This window comes from Caenorhabditis briggsae, assembly GCF_000004555.2.
Source record: "Caenorhabditis briggsae complete genome, chrIV, whole genome shotgun sequence".
NCBI classification, from domain to species: domain Eukaryota; kingdom Metazoa; phylum Nematoda; class Chromadorea; order Rhabditida; family Rhabditidae; genus Caenorhabditis; species Caenorhabditis briggsae.
Window position 1 is genome coordinate 7,811,237 of NC_013487.2, and position 24,319 is coordinate 7,835,555.

General features: G+C 41.1%; 6 protein-coding genes and 1 non-coding gene across 7 annotated transcripts; 5 read left to right on the forward strand and 2 right to left on the reverse strand.

Annotated features, from left to right (window-relative positions):
- Window positions 1-1,801: 1,801 nt before the first annotated feature.
- Window positions 1,802-4,362, forward strand: CBG05848 (the record flags this gene model as incomplete). The annotated part of the gene is made up of 8 exons (XM_002633101.1): window positions 1,802-2,074; window positions 2,123-2,386; window positions 2,431-2,563; window positions 2,609-2,708; window positions 3,348-3,462; window positions 3,509-3,646; window positions 3,696-3,845; window positions 4,261-4,362. The coding sequence occupies 8 exons, from the start codon at window positions 1,802-1,804 to the stop codon at window positions 4,360-4,362; spliced, it is 1,275 nt and encodes a 424-aa protein (XP_002633147.1).
- Window positions 4,363-7,225: 2,863 nt separating this feature from the next.
- Window positions 7,226-19,440, forward strand: CBG05845 (the record flags this gene model as incomplete). The annotated part of the gene is made up of 21 exons (XM_045235528.1): window positions 7,226-7,308; window positions 9,052-9,088; window positions 9,136-9,229; window positions 9,317-9,460; window positions 9,775-9,878; window positions 9,917-9,959; window positions 10,057-10,128; window positions 10,182-10,747; window positions 10,939-11,086; window positions 11,198-12,454; window positions 12,549-15,566; window positions 15,616-15,690; window positions 15,782-15,820; window positions 15,901-16,371; window positions 16,417-16,648; window positions 16,695-16,874; window positions 17,762-17,878; window positions 18,097-18,159; window positions 18,246-19,016; window positions 19,062-19,188; window positions 19,228-19,440. 21 exons carry the CDS (start codon window positions 7,226-7,228, stop codon window positions 19,438-19,440), a joined length of 7,854 nt encoding a protein of 2,617 aa, XP_045093139.1.
- Window positions 8,281-8,352, forward strand: CBG28922. The gene has a single exon. It is a non-coding gene (tRNA).
- Window positions 19,441-19,605: 165 nt separating the features above from the next.
- On the reverse strand, window positions 19,606-19,989 carry CBG05844 (the record flags this gene model as incomplete). The annotated part of the gene is made up of 1 exon (XM_002633099.1): window positions 19,606-19,989. One exon carries the CDS (start codon window positions 19,987-19,989, stop codon window positions 19,606-19,608), a length of 384 nt encoding a protein of 127 aa, XP_002633145.1.
- A 256-nt stretch (window positions 19,990-20,245) lies between these two features.
- On the forward strand, window positions 20,246-20,614 carry CBG05843 (the record flags this gene model as incomplete). The annotated part of the gene is made up of 1 exon (XM_002633098.1): window positions 20,246-20,614. The coding sequence occupies one exon, from the start codon at window positions 20,246-20,248 to the stop codon at window positions 20,612-20,614; it is 369 nt and encodes a 122-aa protein (XP_002633144.1).
- A 1,744-nt stretch (window positions 20,615-22,358) lies between these two features.
- On the reverse strand, window positions 22,359-22,670 carry CBG05842 (the record flags this gene model as incomplete). The annotated part of the gene is made up of 1 exon (XM_002633097.1): window positions 22,359-22,670. One exon carries the CDS (start codon window positions 22,668-22,670, stop codon window positions 22,359-22,361), a length of 312 nt encoding a protein of 103 aa, XP_002633143.1.
- A 240-nt stretch (window positions 22,671-22,910) lies between these two features.
- On the forward strand, window positions 22,911-23,339 carry CBG05841 (the record flags this gene model as incomplete). The annotated part of the gene is made up of 1 exon (XM_002633096.1): window positions 22,911-23,339. One exon carries the CDS (start codon window positions 22,911-22,913, stop codon window positions 23,337-23,339), a length of 429 nt encoding a protein of 142 aa, XP_002633142.1.
- Window positions 23,340-24,319: the final 980 nt, after the last annotated feature.

A 24,319-nucleotide genomic window follows, 5' to 3' on the forward strand; every position in this document is an offset into this window, starting at 1 on the left:
TGCATTCTCTTTTTTTATTCTGCAAATGACTTCCTAGATTACGCCATTCCTCCATCCCCCATGTGTTTATTTATCACTTTTGAAAAAGTTCTCGCAATTTTATATTCCAGTCTTTCGTTTTTTCCTTTTCCACTTCTACTATTTACTGCAGTGTTCCGTTTTTTTTGAGCGGAAACCGTGAGAAGAAAAGATCAAATTACGTTTCTAGAGTTCTTTTACGCAGTTTTCTAGATATTTTTTTCGAAAAAATCTTTAACTCTTTTCTACCGACTGAAAAAGTAACAAAAAATAACAAGTTGGATCTGAAATTCTCTTCTCTCATTTTGCCTTTGCTCTGACTTTTCTTGCCTTCTCGAATTCCGTACATCTCTAAATTATTTTTTCGCTCCTCATAATCTGGTCGAATAAATAATGCTTTCATTTATTTGACTATGATTCCAAGTACATTCCAACAGCTGAAAAAATCCAAAATAAACCTTGAATTCAGTTTTTCCACGATTCTAGCCAACACTGTTTCTAGACATACTTCCTCATTTTTGTCGGTGCCATGAACTTCCAATTAGACATCTCGTCTCCATTTCTTTCCGCTTTCTTCATACTCTCGATCCTCTATTTTCGAGTATCCTTTTTATTTATTTGTCTATCTATCTAAATGTTTTCTGTTTTCAAGAAAATAAAAGTAAGCTTAAACTATCAAAAACAAAAACTTCTCCCATAAGATTCTAAATATCGAATCTCTCTAGAAATCTGATAGCACTTCGAATAGGAGAAAAACTAAGAAGTCCTGAAGAAAGAAAAAGATTGATAGTTTTCGGTGTGTCTCAAGATTCTTATGTTTGTGTAATACAGCAAACATTTCTGGAAGACGTTGATTAACTTTTTCTTCTTTTTTTCTTTCAACAAAAGGAAAAAAGAAAGAAAATGGAAGAAAACGGGAGATGAAAAAAGTTTTAGGATACTCTCATTAGTCAGAATGCCATTGCTTATGCATGTACTTTTTTTTACATGTTTAGTTAATAAAATCCACACTTCTCGAAATAGTCTTTTCAAATAAGATGTTTCGAATTTTAACGAAAGTTCCGATGCACAGGGAACTGCTGTGGTATGCTATTGCGCTTTATTGAGAAAGGGACATGTCGAAGTTTTAGGAAGTTAAAAATTCAAATTCCTCACAAATTTCAGGTGATTTTCCCTACCTCTAAATGGATTGTTGCGGAAATAAAACTTCGCCACGTCATCTTCTCATTAATGCGCAACAGCATTCCACAGAAGTTCGAATGATGTGCCAATGTTCTCTTTACACATCGATGGCAAAAAAAATAACAAAAGCAATTATTGCACCCATTCCTTGAGCACTCTCCTCTGTCCTTTTTTTTCGTGACCCCCTTTTCCAGAGATTAGAAATCTAGAAGACCCATCATAAAATCTACGGTACATCATCGGATCCCATCCATTTTCCATGATTACATTCTTCCAGTACCTTCCACAATCATTTCCTTTCGGAGTCACGTATTCCCATCACATCACCTACACTAACTCCACGTCGACTTCTTTTCTTCCTTTTCTAATCCTAACTAACTGCATTCTTCTTCAACTCTTTTACCCATTTATTTCTTTCCGTTTCCACAAGTTTTTTCTCACCTTTTGTCAAAAAAGACCTATTGACCTACCAATTGGACAAATTCTCTTCTGCTTTTCCTTTTTCAACTACCCGTCACACCCTCATTTCCGAACTTTATGCTCCAGACGTCTGTCTCGTTTTGAACGCCCTTGATCAAAATCCAAAATTCTAGGTTTATGAATGGATAGCAACAACATCAGCTTAGATGTCTTCGAGGAATCTATTCCTGATGACTGCGAATACTCTCCTCCGATTTTCTTGGAGTGGAAAATGTTTTTCGTGGGAATCATCGGACTCATCGTGGCACTCATCAGTATAATCCACAATTCCCTTCTCTTCTACACATTCAATACATCTACAGTACTTCGGAAAAGGAATCTAACGTACTTGATGTGGATCTCAGGATGTGATGTTTTCATTTCCCTATGTTATATTGCAATTATGTGTGTACAGGTAGCCAATTCCCATCCTGAACTGATTATCTCAGGTTTTACTTTTTAGGTTTACACTGATTTTTTCGAGTCTTTCAACCTCTTGGTGCTTTGGCACGAATATCTTCGTGCTGCCTTCACAGTTTCCCATATCACATTATCAGCTGCCTCATTTCTTCTGATGGCTGCAACAATCGAGAGATATCTTCAGAGTACAGCTGATAACCGAACACTAAAACTATTCCAAATTCTCGCTACCCATCGAACGTATGTGGTCTTCTGCTGCTTCCTGGCAAGCTTCATTTTTCGTGGAACGGTTTTCTTCGAAATTGAGGTGTTTTTAATTTGACGGTTTATGAATGGTTCATATTTATTTAGGTTGTAACCCAACCAAATTGTACTGGATTTTCATCAATGGGTTTGGCAGTTGTTCCAATGTTTGGAGAAAATATGGATGTTGTATGGAGATTCTTCGTCAGAAAGATTGTCACAGTTTTTCTACCTTTTGCAGGTAATACTGAAATTTTAGATTTCTGAAAACCTCTTATCTTTTCAGTCCTCGCATATTTCAATGCTGCAATTGTGATGAATGTTCGGAGAACTGACAGAGATCAAACTGTGAAAGCACTGGTTCTATTTATCACTGTTGGAACGAGGTAGGCTTTCATTTTTTTTTGAACTTTCGGAGATTTTTTTTTTGAATTATTATTAGTTTAAATTTTTTACCCTAACCCATTTTAATCATTTTCTCATTTTCCCTCATTTCCCGATCCATTTCAGCCCTCTTGGAAACGTTCGAAGGTAATTTTTATTCCGTCGATTCTCCGTGTTTTCCACACTTCTTCCGTCTATATTTTCCCCTCTTTCTCTCAGTTTTCTTCCCCACATTTTACCCTTCTTTCGTTAATTTCCAATATATTCAGCATGAAATTGAGGTAGCATGGTAACCCAAATGTCCAGAAAATGAGCAAAACGAATGATTACAAAGTGAATGCAAATGTATGTTTAGGTTGGATGCGAAGGAGACTTTTCAAAAATTATTCAAGTAATTTCAAGTGTGTATTTATTAGAAAAAATATAGATTTTGAATAGATTCACGGTTCACTGAAAATCAAAGAGCGCCTTTTTTATAAACAGTAGAAAGTAGGACCAAATGAAAGTTCTCATCACACTATCCACCGCGGTCTGTTTCTCTGATTTGGAACGAATCGAATCATTTCTATACCACTTTTTCACTGTTTCTGCAATCAATTCACTTGAAAACCTAAATAATCGAATAATCGAAAATATTTCAGAGGAGAAGTAACAAGGCTGAGATCTCGATTGAGAGCAGTTACTCGAATGTTGGTTATGGTTGTAACTGGATATCTTTTAGCTAATATTCTGGATATTATCATTGCATTCTGGGAGGCAAGTTTCAGAAATTTGGGCTTCATTAACCCTTGAAAGTTTCCAGACTGTCAATATCCAGAGTCTTCAAGATCTTCCTTCTTTATATACAGTACTTTCTGACGTATCATCGTTCCTTCCGATTGCTGCATGTGCTCTCCGACTACCCATTTATACGATTAATGATAGACAAATACGAGTAGAGGTATTGCAGATGTTTCTATTTCTGCAATAATTTCAAAGTCTATTTTTAGGTCCGTCGCAAATTCTGTGACCTGATAACTCAATGCTGTAGATGTTGTCCATGTGTTTTATGTGACAATCATCAACGGAAAAAGCTCTATGATCATCAGTTGGAATCAGAAAGACTGTTTCCGAAAAACGAACCAACTCCGAAGCTTGAGGTTAGTGATAGTAACGATTTGTAGGTCATAACACAGAGTAGATCCAAGAGTAGAAATCTAAACTGTTTTGTTCTTCTTCAATTCAGCAAGAAATGACACAACTATGGACAAAGTCTTCCGAAAGACTTGGATTAAAATGCTGAAAAGGTTTGAAAATGATAGTAGATATCAAATATCGCTTGTGATTCCCTTATCAATTCCACTAGCACTTTTTCGTGCTCTCTGTTGCTTACACTCGTTTGGTTTTTTAATCAGTTTTCAGAGAAGCTAGTTCTATTTTCGAGATTAATCCATAGAAAGAGTGATAGAAGCAGATTTAGATCACTTTTTGCTAACAGTAAATATACAGTTGTGTTTGCTAATCCTCAATTTTGATTATTTTGATTATTACAGTATCACATTGATCTATTTTCAGATCAGAAACTATGGACTCCAATCGCTGATAATGGCTCGAGCTTCGCTTTCAACTAAAGAAATCTATGACATTCAACGGTTCCGTGAGAGTTATGACGTCTGAAAACGATAGGAATAAAATGCAAATCTTTCTCTGAAAACCGGGTTTTCTCCTACTTTCTTATCTTGCTTTTACTTCATCTTTTCCACAAATAAAGTGTTGTGTTTTTGATGGAAAAAGTGAAACAGTACAGATGTTACTTTCTTTTTTGCGGGACGTTTTTGGAATCAGATTACAGGGATACTATAGGTTTACAGCATTCATTGGTCACGGTTGGTGGATTGCGAATTGACCAAAGCAATTAAGAAAAAAGATTTCCCTTTTTACGAGTAAATGAAAGTCAGATAATGGGCCATCATCCAACGGTACATCGAAAAAGTGTACATCGAGGGTACTTCAATTTTTTAGGGTAAATTGGTTCAAGGGGAACATGGGATCTCGGGGTGTAGAGCCTAATTTAAGCCTATAATTTTGAGCTCAACGCAAAATAGCCTATAAAATTTTTTTTTTCGTCTTCCCTTGTATACATCGAAGTCCTACGTACCCTTGTTACCAATCAGAGATGCACAGACAGCGAAATTTTTTTGTTCGGACAACGGACAAACATTTTTTCAACGGACAACGGAAACCCAAAAATTGACGGACAACGGACCACGGACAGTGGACAACGGACAAAATTTTTCAAAATCAACGAGTTTTTCCCATCAAAATGACAAAAATGCAAATTAACGATGGAAAATGGTGGTGCAAAGGGAAACTGGGCTTATCCACCATTTTAACTGCCTTCTGAGACAGAAATTTTTAATTCCAATTTCTCTGATAAACTGACGGACAAAAAAATTTCCACGGACAACGGACAACGGACTGTCCGTGCATCTCTGGTACCAATGTACCATAAGAACTCGGTGTACCATCGATGTACCCTTGGATCCTGGGCCTGCGGTTTCAGACCCGAATCTCCGATTTACAATAATCTATGAAAGGGTTGAGAAGAGTTTGACAGCTTTATGGAAAGTGTGTTCCAAAGATAGCTGACTCTAAATTTTCTGCACATTTGTTATTCTCGTAGTTGCCAAATTTCTTGAAAGAGCAGGAAGTAACACTTAGAGCTATGGATTCACAGTATTCAATAAGCGTTCAATTGAAAAGATGTCATCATCCGATCTGTATGATTCATTGATCAGACGTTTCTCTTTCTCTTAACATTTCCAGACACCGTATGATCTATATTTCCAGACACCGTATGATCTAAAAGCCTATAGCTATAAGCTTCAGATAGGAAATCATCGTAGGAAACAGTTGTATGTCATATATACGATGTACGTCACGTTTTGTAGAAGCCTGGTCAACCACATGAAACTCGTCAATCCATTAAGCCGATCCACTGGTTGATAGAAGGAACAAAGTAACGCGAAGCGGCGACATCTATGGAGAAAACAGAAACAAACCATTGATAATATGTAAAAAACCAGTCGGTAGCAATTGATACACTTTACGAGTTCTATTAGGCAATATCCTCACTTTTCTTATGAACGTACGATGACTGTGTATGTGTCGTCCATGGCAGAAGACAAGGATGACACAATCCTGATTTAATATGGAAGCAGAATTATAGGGGAAACGAAAAGGAATCGGTGGACAACAATCATTGTTTGGTTAGCCGATGATGTAATTAGGTGTACAAGATGGAGAAAAATAACAAACAAATAAATAAAAACTTTCGTTTACTTCGAGAATCGAAACGAGAAGAGGTTTTATGGATTTCACGGATGGGATGGCAGGCATTAGATTTTTGGTAGTGTATAGTGTTCCTGCAGGCAAACAGTGTATCGTTTAAAAAAGTGATGCCACATTAGAAAGTGACCAAGATGGCACCAACCAGTCAGTATTACAGGAAGATAAATAAAGAAAACATCGATGATTGAAAGCTGGATGTCTTTGATCAAGAGAGGTCAGATTTAGGATACGAGGGATGGAGTAGATACAGAGAAATAGAGACAAAGGGAATGAAAAAAAGCTGCTCGAGTAAATCGAGTCAATGTTTCAAGCCAATTAATCCGAAATATGAAATGGTCTCCTTTAATTTCACGATTTCTAACGATTTCATGGGGTTCCAAAAAGGGCAACACGACGATGGATGGAATACATTTGAGGTTATAAAAAAATTCGATTTTTCCTGTTTATTTGTAAATTGTTTCAAACGCTAACTTTTATCATTCATTTTTAAGTTAGGTAACGTCGGCCTGTGAATTGATTTTTCTATAATTTTCCAGTCACAACGTAGACCAACATTAGAGCTCAACTCTGAAATGCCAGTGTGAAGATTCTAAAAACTCTATAATGGTATATTTGAAACACCTTAAACACCATCACTCATGAGCATCGAACATTTTCAGCCTTTTTTGACTCCATAATGGATCAACACCCGAGTTCAGCATATCTAGCCCAGGCTATTATCCTCTCGAACTAGGTACAGTTATCAGCATGAAAAGACTCGCTCGAAATCCTCATCTGAATAATCATGTTGTTGTTGTTGTGTCTTCGATTTTCCTTTTTTCCTGTAAAAATCTTTCACTTTTCCTTCCAAAACCATTCCATTCCATTTCAAAAAAGACTTACTCTCTATCTGTCTGTTTCTCTGACTTCGCTCTGAATCGTCCTCTTCATTACAATATCGTCGCATCAGATCAGCAAACTAGTAGCATCCACAGCTTCTTTCTTCCTTCCGTTCTTCTCCTCCGTTTCTTCTACTCCTTCTTATTCTACATGAACAGCCTAAGGGGGCAGTCCACGCCCTCCTCTTTCGACGGTCATTGCCTATCGTCTCCCCTCCTTTTGAAGCGTCACCTCTTCTGTAGAATCATATAAGCTAATTCAGAGACCGACTCCAAAGTGTCCCCCCGGTATATGAGCATCTGAATCACGAATGCGTCGTCTCGTGCTTCTAACACTGACGGTCGCTGGCGTGGCGGCCCGTCAGTACCTTCAGCAGCAGCAACAGAATGCCGAGTACGTTTCCCTTCTTACGCAATAAATACTTACTTTTTTATTACCCCTAATTTACTCGAACTATCCCTCCGGCGTTTCTTGTCTTCTTTTATGCATGTCTTTTCAACACCCAAGAAGTTCTTTCTCGTTTCACAGCCATTTGCATTTTGACCATGTTCTTCGAAATGAGTATCCAAAGCATTCTTCTCAATCTTCTGAATGAGTCCAGAAAAAGCGATGAGTCGCCAAAGAACTCAAATCTTAATTCCATATTTTATAATTCCACTTGTTCCGCTTTAACTTTGTTAGCTTTAACTTTATTGGGGCTTGGCATGAGAGCTATAATTTTCAAAATTGTTAATGGATGTTATCACTCTTGATAATTTTTATGTGTTTTTTCTCAAGCCCTCCACAGCCTTCTGGTTTCATTCTTCCATTGTTTCTGCTTATTCGGTGGTCAAGAGTCTATCCAAATATCCACCCCCATCAAATAACTTTCTCTCCTCTTGACTCTTAATTTTCCCCCAATTCAAACGTTCTCTCCATAATCACGCATTCTGCCAGAAACACGCCAAAAACTCAGAATAACGAGAAGAAGCATGTAGTTTTAATCGGAACCACCAAATGACTTTACTTGACATGGCATGCGCGAATATTTTGGCGCCGATCCGAATACGATAGCAATGTTGATCAGATATAGCGGTTTCTCCTTCTTCTTCTTTTTTCTTCTTCTCATCCGAAAACTGGTAATTGGCCAAAACAACTCTCACTTTGTCTCTTCTCCGATTATCAGCCGTTCGCTTTTTTTTCTTAAGTTGGATTAGCAGATTTGGGAAACACAGAGTAACTTTTGAAAGTCGAAATAGAAAAGCTAGTAAACAAGAGAAGGTGACAAAGTACAGACCATTTTCGTCCTTGTTGACTGTTATCAATTTATTTTAACGTATATCAATCTGCCAAGTTGTGATTGCAATAAATTTCTGTAGTTCTCGTGACTGCTTGGCGCAATGGTAGCGCGTTCGACTCCAGATCGAAAGGTTGGGCGTTCGATCCGCTCAGTGGTCAAATCTTTTTGTTCAACTTTGTGAAAACAAAACAATGTACGAAAACTTACATAAAGAAACATTTATCCAAAATTTCCAGTCCATATGTATCCTAATTCATTCTACGGAACAAATGACAGAATGGCAAACACAGGAACATGAATGCTTTTAAGTCACTTCTTCTTTTTTCCTTCATTTTTCCCACCGATCATATGAAAAGAGAAGCACGACGGCGTCGCGCCATAAACAATCATGAATACTAATAATGACCTTTTTACTGCTGAAATCTCCCTTCTTTTTCTTTTTCTTCAAATCGGCCACAAAACGGACAAAAGTCGCCTTTGTAGCTGAATGTAACATGTCTCCTAATCTGTGTCTTCTCGAAGAAAATGCCTAGCGGTTTTTGGTATAAGCGATCAAGCAGCGGTCCAAGTATAAATTAAAGTTACAAAAAACGGTTTCGACGAATAAATTAGTAGTGGATTCTAGATGAAAACGATAATAAGAAAGCGCTGAATAGACGGATTTGGTAAAGGTGGGAAATAGGATGTATAGAAAAGAATATAGAATAGAGATTTGATGCAGATAGAATTAAGGAAATATGTAGCAGATTTGTAAAAGTTATTAGATTTAGTTATTAGATATCTGGACACTAAATGGTTCATATTAAAAGTAAAATGAATGAAATAATAACAATGCAACAATGATAATGTGTTTTCAGATTTCGAGTCCCTCCGGCAGAATATTCTTCAAATACAGTGAGCTCGGTTTAAGATGATATCAGTCATTATTGCTTGAATTTCAGGCTCACGGAGTATGGAAACCAAAAAGATCCGCATGGTTGAACGATTCTCCTCCACCAGACCGGCGAGTTGGAAGAAGAGACTTTTCGGATCTAGGTTGGTTAGATTACTGTATTTTTTTTCAGTTTTGAATATTCTAATCCATATTATGTTTCTACTCATTCCATAACCCAATTAACTTAGTATTCGTGTTGGGTGCATCTTCTGTTAACCGTGCTCATTACATATCAAGGAGTTTTGGAGGAGAATCTGTTACTGTGATAACTGCTAAACCACCAATATCTCCTAATATTTGGTTGAGTGCCGACGATTCGAAAGATTTGGATCGTAAGTTTGAATTAACCTTTATCGTTTTGGCAGCATTATATTTCGGGATTTATTTATTTATGAAACTCATACCATAAAACCTGTAGTAAAAGGGTCCCTTAATTTTGATCGAGATTATCTCGGTTCCTGTAAAAGATATATTAAAAGTTGCCAACTGATCAAATGTGTATCATAATATCACAAACATTTTATTAGTCCACACTTTTTTGATATCTTGCATAGGAGCCAAGAAAGGTTAGTAGAAACTTGACAGTACGGGGCCCTTCTTTTAAATGGTAATCAGTTTACAATGATTCATGTCAACCGTTTTACAGAGCCAGCGGTTGAAGCATCAATAGAAATGAAAGTGCAATCGGAGGAACTTCTGACGTCTTCTGAGAAACATGACGGAACGAAACGAGTTGTGAAACATGTGAGTGTAAATAATAGAGACTACGACATATTATTTTTTTTTAGATTACCCATCTCCAACCAAGTGGATATGAAGGTGGAAATGAAGGTGAGGCTAATTCCTTAAATTCTGTTGATTGATTAAAACCTATTCTTAATTTTATTTTCTTGCATGTATTTTTCAAAACTTTAACTAAAATCTTCAGGCAATAATCTAGAAGCATGGCAATCAATACAGTCATCAAACCACGGAGGTGTATTTCCAGATGGATACGATGGTATTATGACTCTTACATTTTCCTAATTACTTGATAACTTTAACTCTAACCAGGTCTGTCTGCCATGCCCCAAACACTAATCAATGAAGTTGGTTCCGTACCTGGAGCTCCGTTTCAACGTCCTCCACCTCCCCTGTTTCGTCCTAATCCTCCACGTCATCCGTTTCCTCCTCCAAGAACTTACCCAAGGTTACCTTCGCCTCCTTCTAGAAGACATGCTGGCGACATGAGGCCTCCTGGTTTCATACCACCTGAGATGACAGCATTGTCTCCTTTGAGTGGAGATTTTGATGGAGATGCTCCGTTGGATAGATCAGGAAGAGATTCTGGAGATTCTGGAAGGCATACCTCTACAACTGAGACTACAACGATAACCACAAAAACAGCGGAAACAACAACAACCACTACTACTCCTACTACCACCACGATGACTACAACTACAGAAGAAATTACCACTGAAGCTCAAACCATCCCTCCAACTTCCTCTGATCCTCCAGAAGATCCAACCAACGAAGATTTAACAGCAGATATCGGAAATAATAGCGAAAAGAAGGAAGTTAATGAAGCATTCACGATCAAGGCTCCAGAAGCGCCGCCCATTTTTGAGAACTCTGTGACTGCCGTGTTTGGTAACTAACAGTTTTTGAATTTATTGAAATCACCTTGTCCAAAAATAACTGTTCTTGCTCTTACCCAATTTTTGACTTTGATAACTTACCAAAATTCACAGAACTAGTATTTCTAACTTACAGGAATCAATTCTCGATTCTCTTTTAGCCTAAAGTTTGAATTTCACAATTACTTCCTTAGAAATCACACAGATATCTAGAAGATCACAAAATTAGAAACGCACAAAACTGTCTCACTTTTCAACAATGTATAAAATTCTTTTCAGAAGAGCCAGACGATGATGGATTCGATGAATCTCAACCATTCAAGAAAAACACTTTGCCAAATGGTGAGTTCATATTTTGTTATACTTTGGGTCGGTCCTTATTTTGAAATTGCTGGTTTCTTGCTCTTTATCTTTTTTATCTCGTTTCGATAAGTTTCCCAGCTGGGGTTCTAGGTTCAATGGTGGGGCATGGTGCACGTGAATCATTGATTACAGGAGTAAGCAGTGCCAACAAACGGTCGACTTCCTACGTCAATGCATTGACTGTTGATAATGCAGCTGCTGAATCCAGAAATACAAAACTCCAATGTCTTCCGTGTGCACCAGGAACTGTTCCAGTACCTCCAAAAGAAGAAATACTCCCGCCGATTGAGCCTCTTCCATCGGTGTCTGGTCCATATCAGCCTCCAAAGACTTTACCTGTAGCTCCAGGTGAATCGAGTGAAACCACGTATGATAAGATTGACGAGAAAATACTCGAACGTCCTCCTCCTCCTCCTCCTCCTCCTCCTCCTCCTCCACCAGCTTCTTCTTCCAAATATTCACCTTCTCCTTCTGTCGAGTTGCCTTCTGCTCCTTCTGTATCTCCTCCGATTCCTTCTACGCGTGATCCTGTCACAATTTCACTGCCTGCTCCTGTTAAACCTGTAGCACCATCTAGACCATCCACAGACTATGAGCCAAAGCCACCGCCACCAGGTCCATCCCAGATTCAACCAGCTGAGCCATCACCGGTTGAACAATCGAGACCGTCTCAGCCACCACCGCCGCAACCGGCTGCTTCTGGACCATCTTCCCCAGAAACATCTTATGGTCCTGCTCCTTCTGCATCTCGGACTTCAACTGGACCTGCACCGGCACCTTCTCGCCCTGCTATGACTGAGGTGACACCGTCAAGATCCACCGGCCCAAATCCAATTGCTCCACCAGCACCTGGTCCTTCTGGAAACTTCAACCCGGTTCCACCTCGGCAGGAGCCAACTCCATACCAACCATCTGTACCCGAAACACCGCATGAAACTGCACCTTCACCACCATCACAGCCTGCGCCATCTGCACCATCCTATGGACCAGTACCGTCTCGGCCATCCGAACCATCTCAGACAGAACAGGGTCCACCACCAGCTGGTCCTGAGCCATCAGAGCCATCTGTACCAGAACAAGGGCCACCACCGACTGGACCAGAACCATCGAGTTCATCTCATGGCCCAGCACCAGAAGTCGTTCGAGAAAGACCTTCGCCAGCTCCGGAGGTGCCTGTTCTGATTGCTCTCCCACCACCAAAATCGACTTATTCTGAAGTAGAAGATAAAGGTGGAGAAGTGGATAATAGTCAAGAAGAAGTTAATCCATCTGACCGTCGCCCTGAAATTAGTTCTGTTTCTGCTGAAAACTCGGTTGAAAACATTTCCAAAACCGACGTCACCACAGGTATGATCACTTATATTGCACAGCTTTTTTTGTTTTACTGTTTTTCATTTTCCTCCCTTTGTTGCTTCGCTTCTAACTTGATATTTTTCTTCAGTTCCAATGAGCACCACCACTGGCCTAATGCCATCATCTGTTCTTCCATCTGATAACTTGTCTGAAGAGGAAGACATCCCACCATCTAATCAACCATCAGAAGTACTACCACCTGAGTTGTTGTCCAAAGAAACAGTACTTGCAACGACGAGTAAAAATTCTCATAAGCAGAAACCAGCACCTCCTGCAATTTCACCTTCACCACTTGAACAGATAAAAATCAAACAAGCATCTTCTTCGTATGTTCCATCGTCGGCCGTTCCACTTGGTCCCCTATCAAAAGAAGAAGAAGACGACGATCAAACAGAAGATGGGGTTGAGAATATTGAAAAGAATGGACCAACACCTACAACAGGAGATAATGCCCTTCTAACTACTAGGCAACAAACAGCAGCCAGTCCACCTTCAATTATTCCTTCTTTTGCAACATTTGCTACGGAATCTCCATTATCTGTTCAAGCTGTCACAGTTGATCCGTCATCTTTTGAAACTACAACTGGAGTTAAATCAGGAAAAGTGGAAGCAACTCCAGCTCCACGAGCTTCTTCCGTGTACCCGGTATCCTTCTCCATTCCATCTGAGCCAACCACTTCTTCGAAGCCGCCAGCAATTTCCACTTCAACAACTGAAGCGCCATCCGAAAACCCAACTACAGAGTTTGATGGGGAAGTGACGCCTCCAAATAGCGCAGTGGAGTTTGTGGAAAGTTCAACGTCTCCGAGTTTTGTGACTGAATCACGTGTCTCTAAAAGCACATCAAATCCAAGAGAGGAGGTGACTCCGATTGTCAGTTCATCTATGCCAACTGTAACTAGAAAACTAACTCATCCCCCATCTGCCATTCCACCATCAGCACAGTTTTTAAAAACTATAGATTCTCTGAAGATGGAGAAAGAAACATCTCCAACAACACCTTCTGCCGGAACTTCACAAGCTCCGACACCAGAAAAACCAAATCCATCAGATGTTAAGACACTGCTACCACCTTCTGGATCGTCCTCCTACAAGAATACAAAAACTCCACAAACTGGAGCACTAGATAACTCCGGAGAGATGATATCAGTTGAAGAGCCAGTTGGGAACCCGGTGGTTCCTTCTAACTCAAAAAAATCGTCGACACCAGCACCAGAATCAGCATTTTTGCCTTCTACTTCGTACGACTTAGGACCAAAACCTCGAACAATGTCTCCACTATCTCCTGAACTACGATCATCTGCTTCGTTGCCTTCTGTGAGATCATCTTCGCCCGAATCTGCAGCCACCGAGCTTCCAAAATCCGCAACATCCGAAAACGGATTTATGAGCGCGGTTCCACCAATGGAATTCGAGAAATCTCTCTCAGGAAATGCACCTTCATTTGGTTCTGGTTTTCAAGTGCCTACTACAACTGATGGAAGTACTCCAATGGATCCGTTGGAAGAGGATTACGATGTTGATGTACCGATTCCAACAGCGGCTGCCTCAACTGGTTCTCCCATTGAACCGATATCTGAGACAACTACCCGTTCATCTTCGATCATTACGATTTCAACAGCTGATAAACCGCCGACTATTCCTGATTGGATCATGGCTATGTACACAAATCCTCCCTCTTCGATGTCTTCATCTTCTTCTGTAACATTACCAACATCTAGTTCAACAGGGACTGTGACAAAACCAACTGGATCACTGATTGAGGTTTTAGCCTCAAAAACTCTAGAACCACAGACACCATTTCCAACTTTGATACCAACGGTGTCGAATCCATCATCGAGTGAACCCAAATACTCAGCACCGTCAATTAAGTTTGCTTCATCGAAGTTTTCACAAACCAAAACACCTACCAACGTTGATGCTGAAACTACATCAGAATCTTCAGAATACATGACATCCACAGAATACGTAGATTCTGAAACTGCTTCTGGATCATCACCCATGACATACAATCCAAATCCTGTTTCAGCAACACCTCCCTCTGCTGTAGTTTCTTCAAAAACGTTGAATCCTCCTGTGGCTCCTCCAACCGCTACAATAACTTCTCGAATAGTTCCATCCTCTACACCAAGAATACAAACTCGTCCACCTACCACAACTTCCCGACGACCTGGAATTACACCTCCACTTGGTCCGAAAACCATCGCACCAGGAGCTGTTTTAACCACTCTTTCCTTTGGATTCCCATCTGGACCAACCCCGATTCTGGTGAAAGTTGAGCCCATGCCATCTTCTGTTCTACCGTCAAACACCTTCATCGAAACTGATGATTCTTCTGAAAATTCTGAAGAAGAGGATATAAGTATTCTACCTGAAGGGACAGTTGCTTCGGTCACTGCTGGATTGTGGACTCCTGATATGATATCGAAGTATATTTCAACACTAAAAACAATTTCTCCAACATCTGCAACGTCTGCTTCTGGTCCAGTACCTCCCGCAACCTTACCAATTTCTTCATCCTCTCCATCGTCAACCAAAAAACGTCCAACTGCTCCGCCGTCGGCTATTCCACCATGGGCATTATCGACAGAGTCTAGGGAATCGGAAGAAAAACCTGCATATTTGAGTTCAAAACACGCTATTCCTTCTTCTGTTGCTTCAGTTAAAACGCCTTCTAATCCATCCTCAGTTTCTCAAAAAATTGAAGTGACCTCATCACCACACTTTACAGTCAAACCATCCGTTACACCCGCACCTAGTGTACCTGATCCAGCTTCTCCAGTACCAGTTGAGCCATATGTACCATCAGAATCAGCACCGTCCGCACCAGATCCGTTTGAACCATCTGTGGAAGCACCTTCAGCTCCAGCATTACCTGCAGTCGCTACTTCTGTGTCACAACCATTGTCTGCTTCCGCTTCAGCTCCGTCTGGACCTGCTCCGTCTGGACCTGCACCATCCGAACCTGCACCATCTGTACTGGCACCACCTGCACCGTCACCATCTGTTCCTGTACCGTCTGAACCTGCACCAACTGAACCTGCACCGATTGATTACACAGACATTGACACACATAAGCCTGTTGTTACTACTACGTCCACGTCTAGTAATATTTAACGTTATCAGTTCCGCTCCATCAATTAAATTTTTTCCAGGAGAACATGAAACTGAAGAGGGACCATATGAGCCATTGAATCCACCACAACCAGCGGAAGGAGGTCATGTTGAAGGTAGGTGACATATATTTTATTTGTTGGAAAGCACGTTTTCGCACGGTTCGATTATCACTCGATCCTTGTTTCCTCATCCGAGTGTTTCCAGAATATCAGAGTACCGTTGATACAGCTATCGAACAGTCAGGTGAGATATTGTCAGTTTTCATTTTGACAAAAATTTATATCCTTTAAACTTAATTATAATAATTATTGGATTTCTTCCAGCAACACCTGGACCATCAATTGAACCAGCTCGTCAACCAGCCCAGCCAGGCCCACAACCAATTCCGGAGAGTTATGCTCCGGCGCCTGCTCCTGCTCCTGCTCCACAGCCGGCACCTCAACCAATTCCCCAACCATCACAGCCAGAACCTCAGCCAGCCTCACAACCATCTCCAGGACCAGTTGAGCATAGATACGAAATTCCCGCCCCGCAGACTGCCCCACAACCTGTTCCTCTACCTGGCCCTGAGCCAGCATCCGTACCAGCGCCTGCTCCAGCTCCACAACCTGCTCCACAGCCACTCCCAGCGGCTCCCCAACAGCCTTCACAACCACAGCCTTATGAGCCAGTACCGATTGTCACTCTTGCTCCAGAACCAGCTGTACACACTTATGGAGCCCAAGGACCTGATATCGCTCCAGCTGTGACTGCTGCACCGATAGCTACGGACGGAGGGGCACCTAGTAACACAGGTAAAACTTGATTATTTTATGAATTCTAAATTCATATTCTTTCAGGGTCAATTCCACCAAACCCATCTCAAGCAATAGCTCCTGCTCCACAGACATCTAGAAATACCAACATTGAAGAAACGATCAACATAGATGCGACACAGCCTTTACCTGGCCAGTCTTCCTACAACAATTTAGAAGAAGATCACAGTGATGGAAGTGTTGCAGAGCTTCCTGCTCCAGAAAATGGTCCGGCCTCAACACCAGCACCATCAATTCCAGGAGAATCAGGCTATAGGTAACCAAACATCCTTATGTGTTCCAACATCAACTGTTATTTTCAGCAACTTGGAAGAAGATCACGAAGGTGACCATCATCTTGTCGAAGGATCGAACACAGGCTCTTCTTCTTCATCTGAATCATCTGGACCATCGTCAAATACAGGAGAATCCAGTTTCAGTAACCTAGAAGAGGACAACGAATCGGGACATACGGGAGCAAGAGTTGGAGAATCGACATACAGGTATTGAGTAGTGAAAATTTCATATGCAGACAAAGCGGAGTTTCTTCCGTTTTGTTAGAATTAGAGAGTTGTTAAATTAGAAAACGTTTGAGATGTTTTGAATTTGAGAACAAATGGCGATCTTTCTACTGAAATAAATGTTGGACTCGGAGAAGGGTAAGGAGCATGAGATAGATAGGATCATAACGATATGATGTAATTAGATAGACATGAATAACTGTTTCATGATTTGTAGAGAAAGAGATCGATGGTCGGGAATAGATGAGCCTATGACGGAGGGTATTAGCCAAAGTCTGAACCAAAATCAGACTCTGATTGAGAACGGAAATAAGAATCAGACAGAAAATGAGAACGAAAATGAAACCGAAAATAGGAAAAAGAACAGAATTGAGTTACCGAATGTATACTGGAATAGAGGGTAATGTTTGTAAAAATTCAAATGCTTATTTAATGCTTCTGATATACACAAATAGTTAGTCATTCTAGGTGAGAACTATACTCGCATGCAAAGCAACCAGAGTAGAGTTTGAAATAGATAGCTTCTTTCGCTTCAATAGAATGTAGTTAGATTATAAACAGTTTGAGATGTTTTCAATTTAAGAGCAAATGGGGATTTCTCTACTGAAATAAATGTTGGACTTGGAGAAGGGTAAGGAGCATGAGATAGATAGGATATGATAATAAGTTGTTGTAAAAATTTTAACATGAAAAAATGTTTTATAGCGAAAGAGATCGATCATCGATAGTACCTGTACCTGGGACACAAGGCCGTAATCAAAATCTGGGCCAAAATCAGAATCTAAATGAAAACCACAATACCAATAAGAACCGAAATGAGAATCAGAATCAAAACAGAAATAGCGGGTAACGTTTGAAAAAACCTATAGTGCTTGTACTGATTGTAAGGCTTCTAATAGAAAAAGCAACGAAGACGAAGAACAAGAATACGAAAATGAGACCCAGAACACTGGAGATGAGTCTGATGACTCTGGGGAGTCAATTAGGTGAGATAAGGGTGTGACGGAGAAAGGGATGGAGAATTGAGTTTATAACAAATATGTGAAGTTAAAAAACAATGGAAGGCAACATGTGAAGGACCGAAGTCTAAGCTATTTTATGTGCTTTGTTACAATGATAATCCTTTAAATTTTTTTTATTAACTTGGGTTATAACCGGTGGTTCGTATAATTTGTTACATTGAAGTCAATCATCCCCTTTTCAGTAGCTCTGACAATGAACACATTCCTCAAGTCGTTGTACCGACAAGACCTTCGGGAGGTTTCAGGTAAAAATATATTGTGATAGTAAAGAGACCAACATGCAACTATCAAAACTTAGACTCCTTTTTGTTAATAACATTATAAATTGTAGAACTGGATCAATGGTAGAGAATACTGCTCCACAACCAACTTCATACCAACGACCACAACCAATTCGAGTACAAGTGAATCCTGCCACGAAACCCTACCGTCCTCGTCCATCTCCAGCACCAAGGATTCAACCACAAAGACCATATAATCCACGACCACTTCCGATCCCTCAACCTCAACCGAGACCACACCCTGTGCCTCAACCACAACCACTGCCACAGCCACAACCGCTGCCACAGCCACAACAAATTCCACAAACCTACTTGCAAAGGCCAACGGTTTGTTACCCGAAATCTGAAATAAAAAAGAACTTTCTCACTTTCAGCTATCACTTCCATTCCAACAATCCCAATACCCAGCACCAATTCCATATCAGCCTCGACCGGCTCCATTCGTTCCATTCCAACCGACGGCTCAACAACCATCTCCCGCGGGATGCTGTGGTGGACAACTGTTCAGTCGACAAGGAGGACTTTGTATGCCAATCAATTTCAATTCATGCCAACAACAACAGAGCAACTGCGGTGGTGGATGTGCAGGAGGATGTGGTGGAGGTGGAAACTCTTGTGGCGGAGGATGCAATTCTGGAGGAAGCTCTTGTGGAAACGGAGGTGGTGGAGGATGTGGAAGTTCATGTGGTGGAGGATGCGGAGGATGCGGCGGCGGTGGAGGATGTAGTCCTTCGTGTTGCCAACCACAGACTTCTGCATGCTGTAACCAAGCAGTTTCTACATGTTGCCAACCACAACAAATGGCTTGTTGCAACCAACAGGTATCAGTCAGCGGAAAAGTTTTATAGTGAAAGTCCGGGTTTTAGGTACAAACTTGCTGCCCGCCCCCCATTCAACAATCATGCTGCTGCCCAACTCGTTCTATTTGCAGGCATAAACGGTAAATTTAACTTTTCTTTTCTTTTTTCTCAACTCATTTCTTCAGATCCCTCGGCTATGCAATGGGAATATGCCAGCGAATGAGAGCATAAGTTTTCACCAAATAGGAAGCCGTTAATAATTTATTTTTTCCAATCCCCAATCTTCAATAACTCATCCCTATTTATTGCTCCAAGAATACCTTTCTCTGAACGAGGACCGTCAATTGTTCAGGGTACACCGGTTCTCAATCACTTCTCTCGCATCCTCACCATACCATTTTGTTTCGCCTGTCGATTATTAACAGTATTTCCATTTGAGTTCTGATGAACATATAGAATTCGATAAAAAGTTTATATTCTTGTATATTATTGTATGAAGTAGTCTGAAAGTAAGAAAAGATAATTTGGTTTATTCAATTAAAATTTGGATTTCGAATCTGTGGCCCTAAAGAGGGCCGTTGGGTTCGGTGGGGTGTTTGGAAGAAGGTTCTTATTCCTTGTCTCCTCCGGTCTTCTTTGGCAGAAGAACGGCTTGGATGTTTGGAAGAACTCCTCCTTGAGCGATCGTGACTCCGGCCAAAAGCTTGTTCAACTCCTCGTCGTTGCGGACAGCGAGTTGAAGATGTCTTGGTGCGATACGGGTCTTCTTGTTGTCACGGGCAGCGTTACCGGCCAACTCGAGAACTTCAGCAGCGAGGTACTCAAGGACAGCGGCCAAGTAGACTGGGGCTCCGGCTCCGACGCGTTGAGCGTAGTTTCCTTTGCGAAGAATACGGTGAAGACGACCGACTGGGAATTGAAGTCCAGCTCTTGACGAGCGTGACTTGGCCTTTCCTCCGGTCTTGGCTTTGCCTCCCTTTCCACGTCCAGACATTGTTGTTTGATGAGCGATTTAGGTCGTAAACGAACTTAAGAAAGATGGGTAGTGGGAGCTTTATATACGTGAGGGCGCGGTGGAAAGGCGGGGTGACCTTCGCCGTTAACCACCCTGCGGGGACACATGCTTCGTCTATGCGCGCACACCGAATGACCACCTGGCAAACCATTAGCCCCGCCTACCCACCGCAGCCGCAAATAAATATTTCTCATTGCAACCCTTTCCCCAAGAGTTGTCAATTCTACATTCCAACATGCCACCAAAGCCATCCGCCAAGGGAGCCAAGAAGGCCGCTAAGACCGTCACCAAGCCAAAGGATGGAAAGAAGAGAAGAGCCCACCGCAAGGAATCGTACTCTGTCTACATCTACCGTGTCCTCAAGCAAGTTCACCCAGACACTGGAGTCTCCTCCAAAGCCATGTCTATCATGAACTCGTTTGTCAATGACGTCTTCGAGCGCATCGCTGCTGAGGCCTCTCGTCTTGCTCACTACAACAAGCGTTCTACCATCTCTTCTCGCGAAATCCAGACAGCCGTCCGTCTGATTCTTCCAGGAGAGCTTGCCAAACACGCCGTGTCTGAAGGAACCAAGGCCGTCACCAAGTACACTTCCAGCAAGTAAATACTTGGTCGATAGCAACCCCACCGAACCCAACGGCCCTCTTTAGGGCCACAATTACTCTGAATCCATCAATTTTCAAATAAAACTTCGTTTTTATCATTTACTGTATTTCTCGATTTCTCAAGAATCTGTCCTAAATTTGTAAACCTAAACATCTCTAGAAAAGGCAGAGCGATACCCTTTACCAAACACAACTAGAGCCGTTGCAAGCTTGCAAAATTTGGGAAAAAATATGAAATTTTCCAAAAGAAATGTTTCCTCTAAACCAATGTTCGACTTTTTTTGGTGTAGGTTTTTTATCACTGCTTTTGTGTTACAACATATTTTTGAGGAAATTAGAAGTTCCTAGATACAGAGCAAAACGGATTCAACTTCTACAAATTTATAACCAATAAAAAAAATTCAATCAGAGATTTTCGCAAATCGAAAGTTTGAAGTTGGAAGTCGGTGTGTTCCTTTGCTGCCAGAAAGCTCAGCGTACGCTGTCAATTGCTATTTCATTTTCTTTGAAAATTTGATTTCGTTCATTTGGTAAAAGGGGGACGTTCAGTGATAAACACCTAGCCATGAACCCCAAACAATGGCGACCTGAGGCCTTTTAGTACTTTTTTCACTTCAATGACGTCGATCAATGTTCTAAAAAAAGAAATAGCAATGAGTAGCGCATCCGAAGCTTCCTGACAGTGGGCAGCATCTAACGTCGTCCTCCTTGGGATCCCATCCTTGAGTAGAGAAGCCAGTAGTCTTCGTAGAATTGATCGGATTCCTTGCCATCCCAGCTGCTCTGGAAACTCGTTACAAATCGGACTCTTCATCGGCTCCTCGGTCCGACTTCTCCTTGATTTCTCCAGCTTATATAGCACCCGTAGATCAGATCTGGAGATAAGATAAGAAAAGAGTTCATGAAAGTTGTCAGCACGCTGAGTTTCTGTTCATTTTTTGTAATAAAAAAACGGAAATTGTAGATTTACGTCAGATTACTGTAGTTTTTGATTTAGGTCAGCGTCTTGATTTAGGCCAGACTTTTTGATTTAGGTCAGTGTGTACCATCAGAACACCAAGAATTTTAGAATTGAAAAAAAAGAGAAATTCCGATGTCTCGAAATCTCTGATTCTCGACACCTCCGAATCTCAGAATCTCAGATTATCAGACCACCAGAATTTCAAATTTTTTTGAATTTCCGAATTTAATACATGAATTAATCCGAATTTTCAATCGGAAACTACAGTAATCCATAATTAAGAACTCTGAATTTCAGAATTCAGAAATTTAGAAATTCAGAAGTTCTTAAATCCTGAAATTGTAAAATTCGAAAAAACCAAAACACCAGTATTCGAAAATTCTAAGATTCTGAAATTCTAAGATTCCGAGATTCTGAGATTCCGAAATTCTGCAATTTTGATATTCTGGGGCTCTGAGATTCGGATACGGAAAATCGAATAGGTTTTGAAAAACTGTACAGGGCATCTGTGAATTAGGACCTCAAACGTCGATAAGTTTCATTGATATGGTTGCAGATTCTGTGAACAGACGCACAGAAAAATTGAGTAAATTCCTGTCCCGCTCGAAGTTTTACCTGATTCCTCAAATCTGTTTTGGAAACAAGTAGATTTTCTTGCGAAATGTTTTATAAGTAACAACGAAATCATAGAATTTATTCAAGGAAATATATTTTTTGGATTCATGTGTGGCCCTAAAGAGGGCCGTTGGGTTCGGTGATTGGTTTGCTAAATGCGAAGGAAATTATCCTCCGAATCCGTACAGGGTTCTTCCTTGGCGCTTCAAAGCGTAGACGACGTCCATGGCGGTGACAGTCTTCCTCTTGGCGTGCTCGCAGTAGGTGACAGCATCACGGATGACGTTCTCGAGGAACACCTTCAGAACTCCACGGGTTTCCTCGTAGATGAGTCCAGAGATACGCTTGACTCCACCACGACGAGCGAGACGGCGAATAGCTGGCTTGGTGATTCCTTGGATGTTGTCACGAAGGACCTTGCGATGGCGCTTGGCACCTCCTTTTCCGAGGCCTTTTCCTCCCTTTCCACGTCCGGACATTGTTGAGCGATTGATGAAGACTCACAAGTGAGATGAAGTTTCCGTCGTCTGTGTGCCGGTTTTGTTCTGTCTGCGGTGGGTGGGCGGAGTTAGTTACCTCCACCCTGCGGGGACACATTTTACCTCGCGTTCTCGCTTGCCGAATGTATTTGACTCCGCCTACCCACCGCAGTGTGATACAAAAGGTTTCGTCTGTGTCTCATTACTTTACAGTCCCAATCGGATTATCAGCCTATCGCAATGGCTCGTACCAAGCAAACCGCCCGCAAATCTACCGGAGGAAAGGCCCCAAGAAAGCAATTGGCCACCAAAGCTGCCCGCAAGTCGGCCCCAGCTGCCGGAGGAGTCAAGAAGCCACATCGTTACCGTCCAGGAACCGTTGCTCTTCGTGAGATCAGACGTTACCAAAAGTCGACTGAGCTCCTCATCCGCAAGTTGCCATTCCAGCACTTGTCCGTGAAATCGCCCAGGACTTCAAGACTGACCTCCGCTTCCAATCCTCCGCCGTCATGGCTCTTCAAGAATCTGCCGAGGCTTACCTTGTCGGACTCTTCGAGGACACCAACTTGTGCGCCATCCACGCTAAGCGAGTCACCATCATGCCAAAGGATATCCAGCTTGCCAGACGTATCCGAGGAGAGCGCGCTTAAGTACATTTTTGGTAACTGAGCAAGCTTGACCTCAAACCTTAACCGAACCCAACGGCCCTCTTTAGGGCCACAAATTTCCCCCATAATCCAAATTAATTTCGTTAAATAAATTATTTAATTTTTGTTGCTATTTACATGTAAAATGTAAAACATGTTGCAAAACAATCCTCTTCTCATAAAGAGGTGGTCTGAGAAAAAATCCTGTTGGTCCCCCTGTCAGTCATACTTGTAAAATTCCGGGCCGGCCCGCCAAAGCCCGGTAGCAAAAATTTTGTCATTTTGAACCGAATTCTGAGCTCTCAATACAATTTCTATATTTTTTGTGCTTTTTGTATTGTTTGTCTGTTTGATCAAAAAACATTTTTAAAAAACTAGAAAAAATTTTTTTGTCGAAAAAAATCACAAAGGGTCCCCTTATGTGTTTTTTGAAATTTTCAAAACTTGTGGAATGACAGGCACGCCGGGCCGGGCCTCCGAAATTCGGGAAAAAGCCCGGCCCGTTACAATTATGCTGTCAGTCGGCTTTTGAAAAGAGTTACAGGACCTTTTAAGAGAAAGTGAAGAGCTGAGCGACGAATTTTTAAAATAGATTAAATAGCGCTGAAGGCGCACCAGCTCGCTGGTAGTATAATAATAAAACTTACAAATCCGTCACGATTAGTTTGTTTTCAAATCTGCGAAGCTCAAAAACGGCAGACACTGCCGCAGTCACATTATATACTATTAAATTATAGAAGACGTAGCAGTTTGATTATGTTATTCCTTTTCTGAATAGTTTTGTATATGTGAAAAGAAAAACAATTAGCACGGTTCCGGACTCCGTATCCATCGAGATGAATCCCAATAATACATTTGTACCTCATCATTCGGATGGAATGAGGAAGCTAAGAAAAGAAAAACCGATAAAACTAGTAACAGCAGCCAGTAGAATGTGTTCGAACTCGATTTAGCACGCATTTCTGCACAAAAAATTTAATAAAATATCGGACACTCCGACCT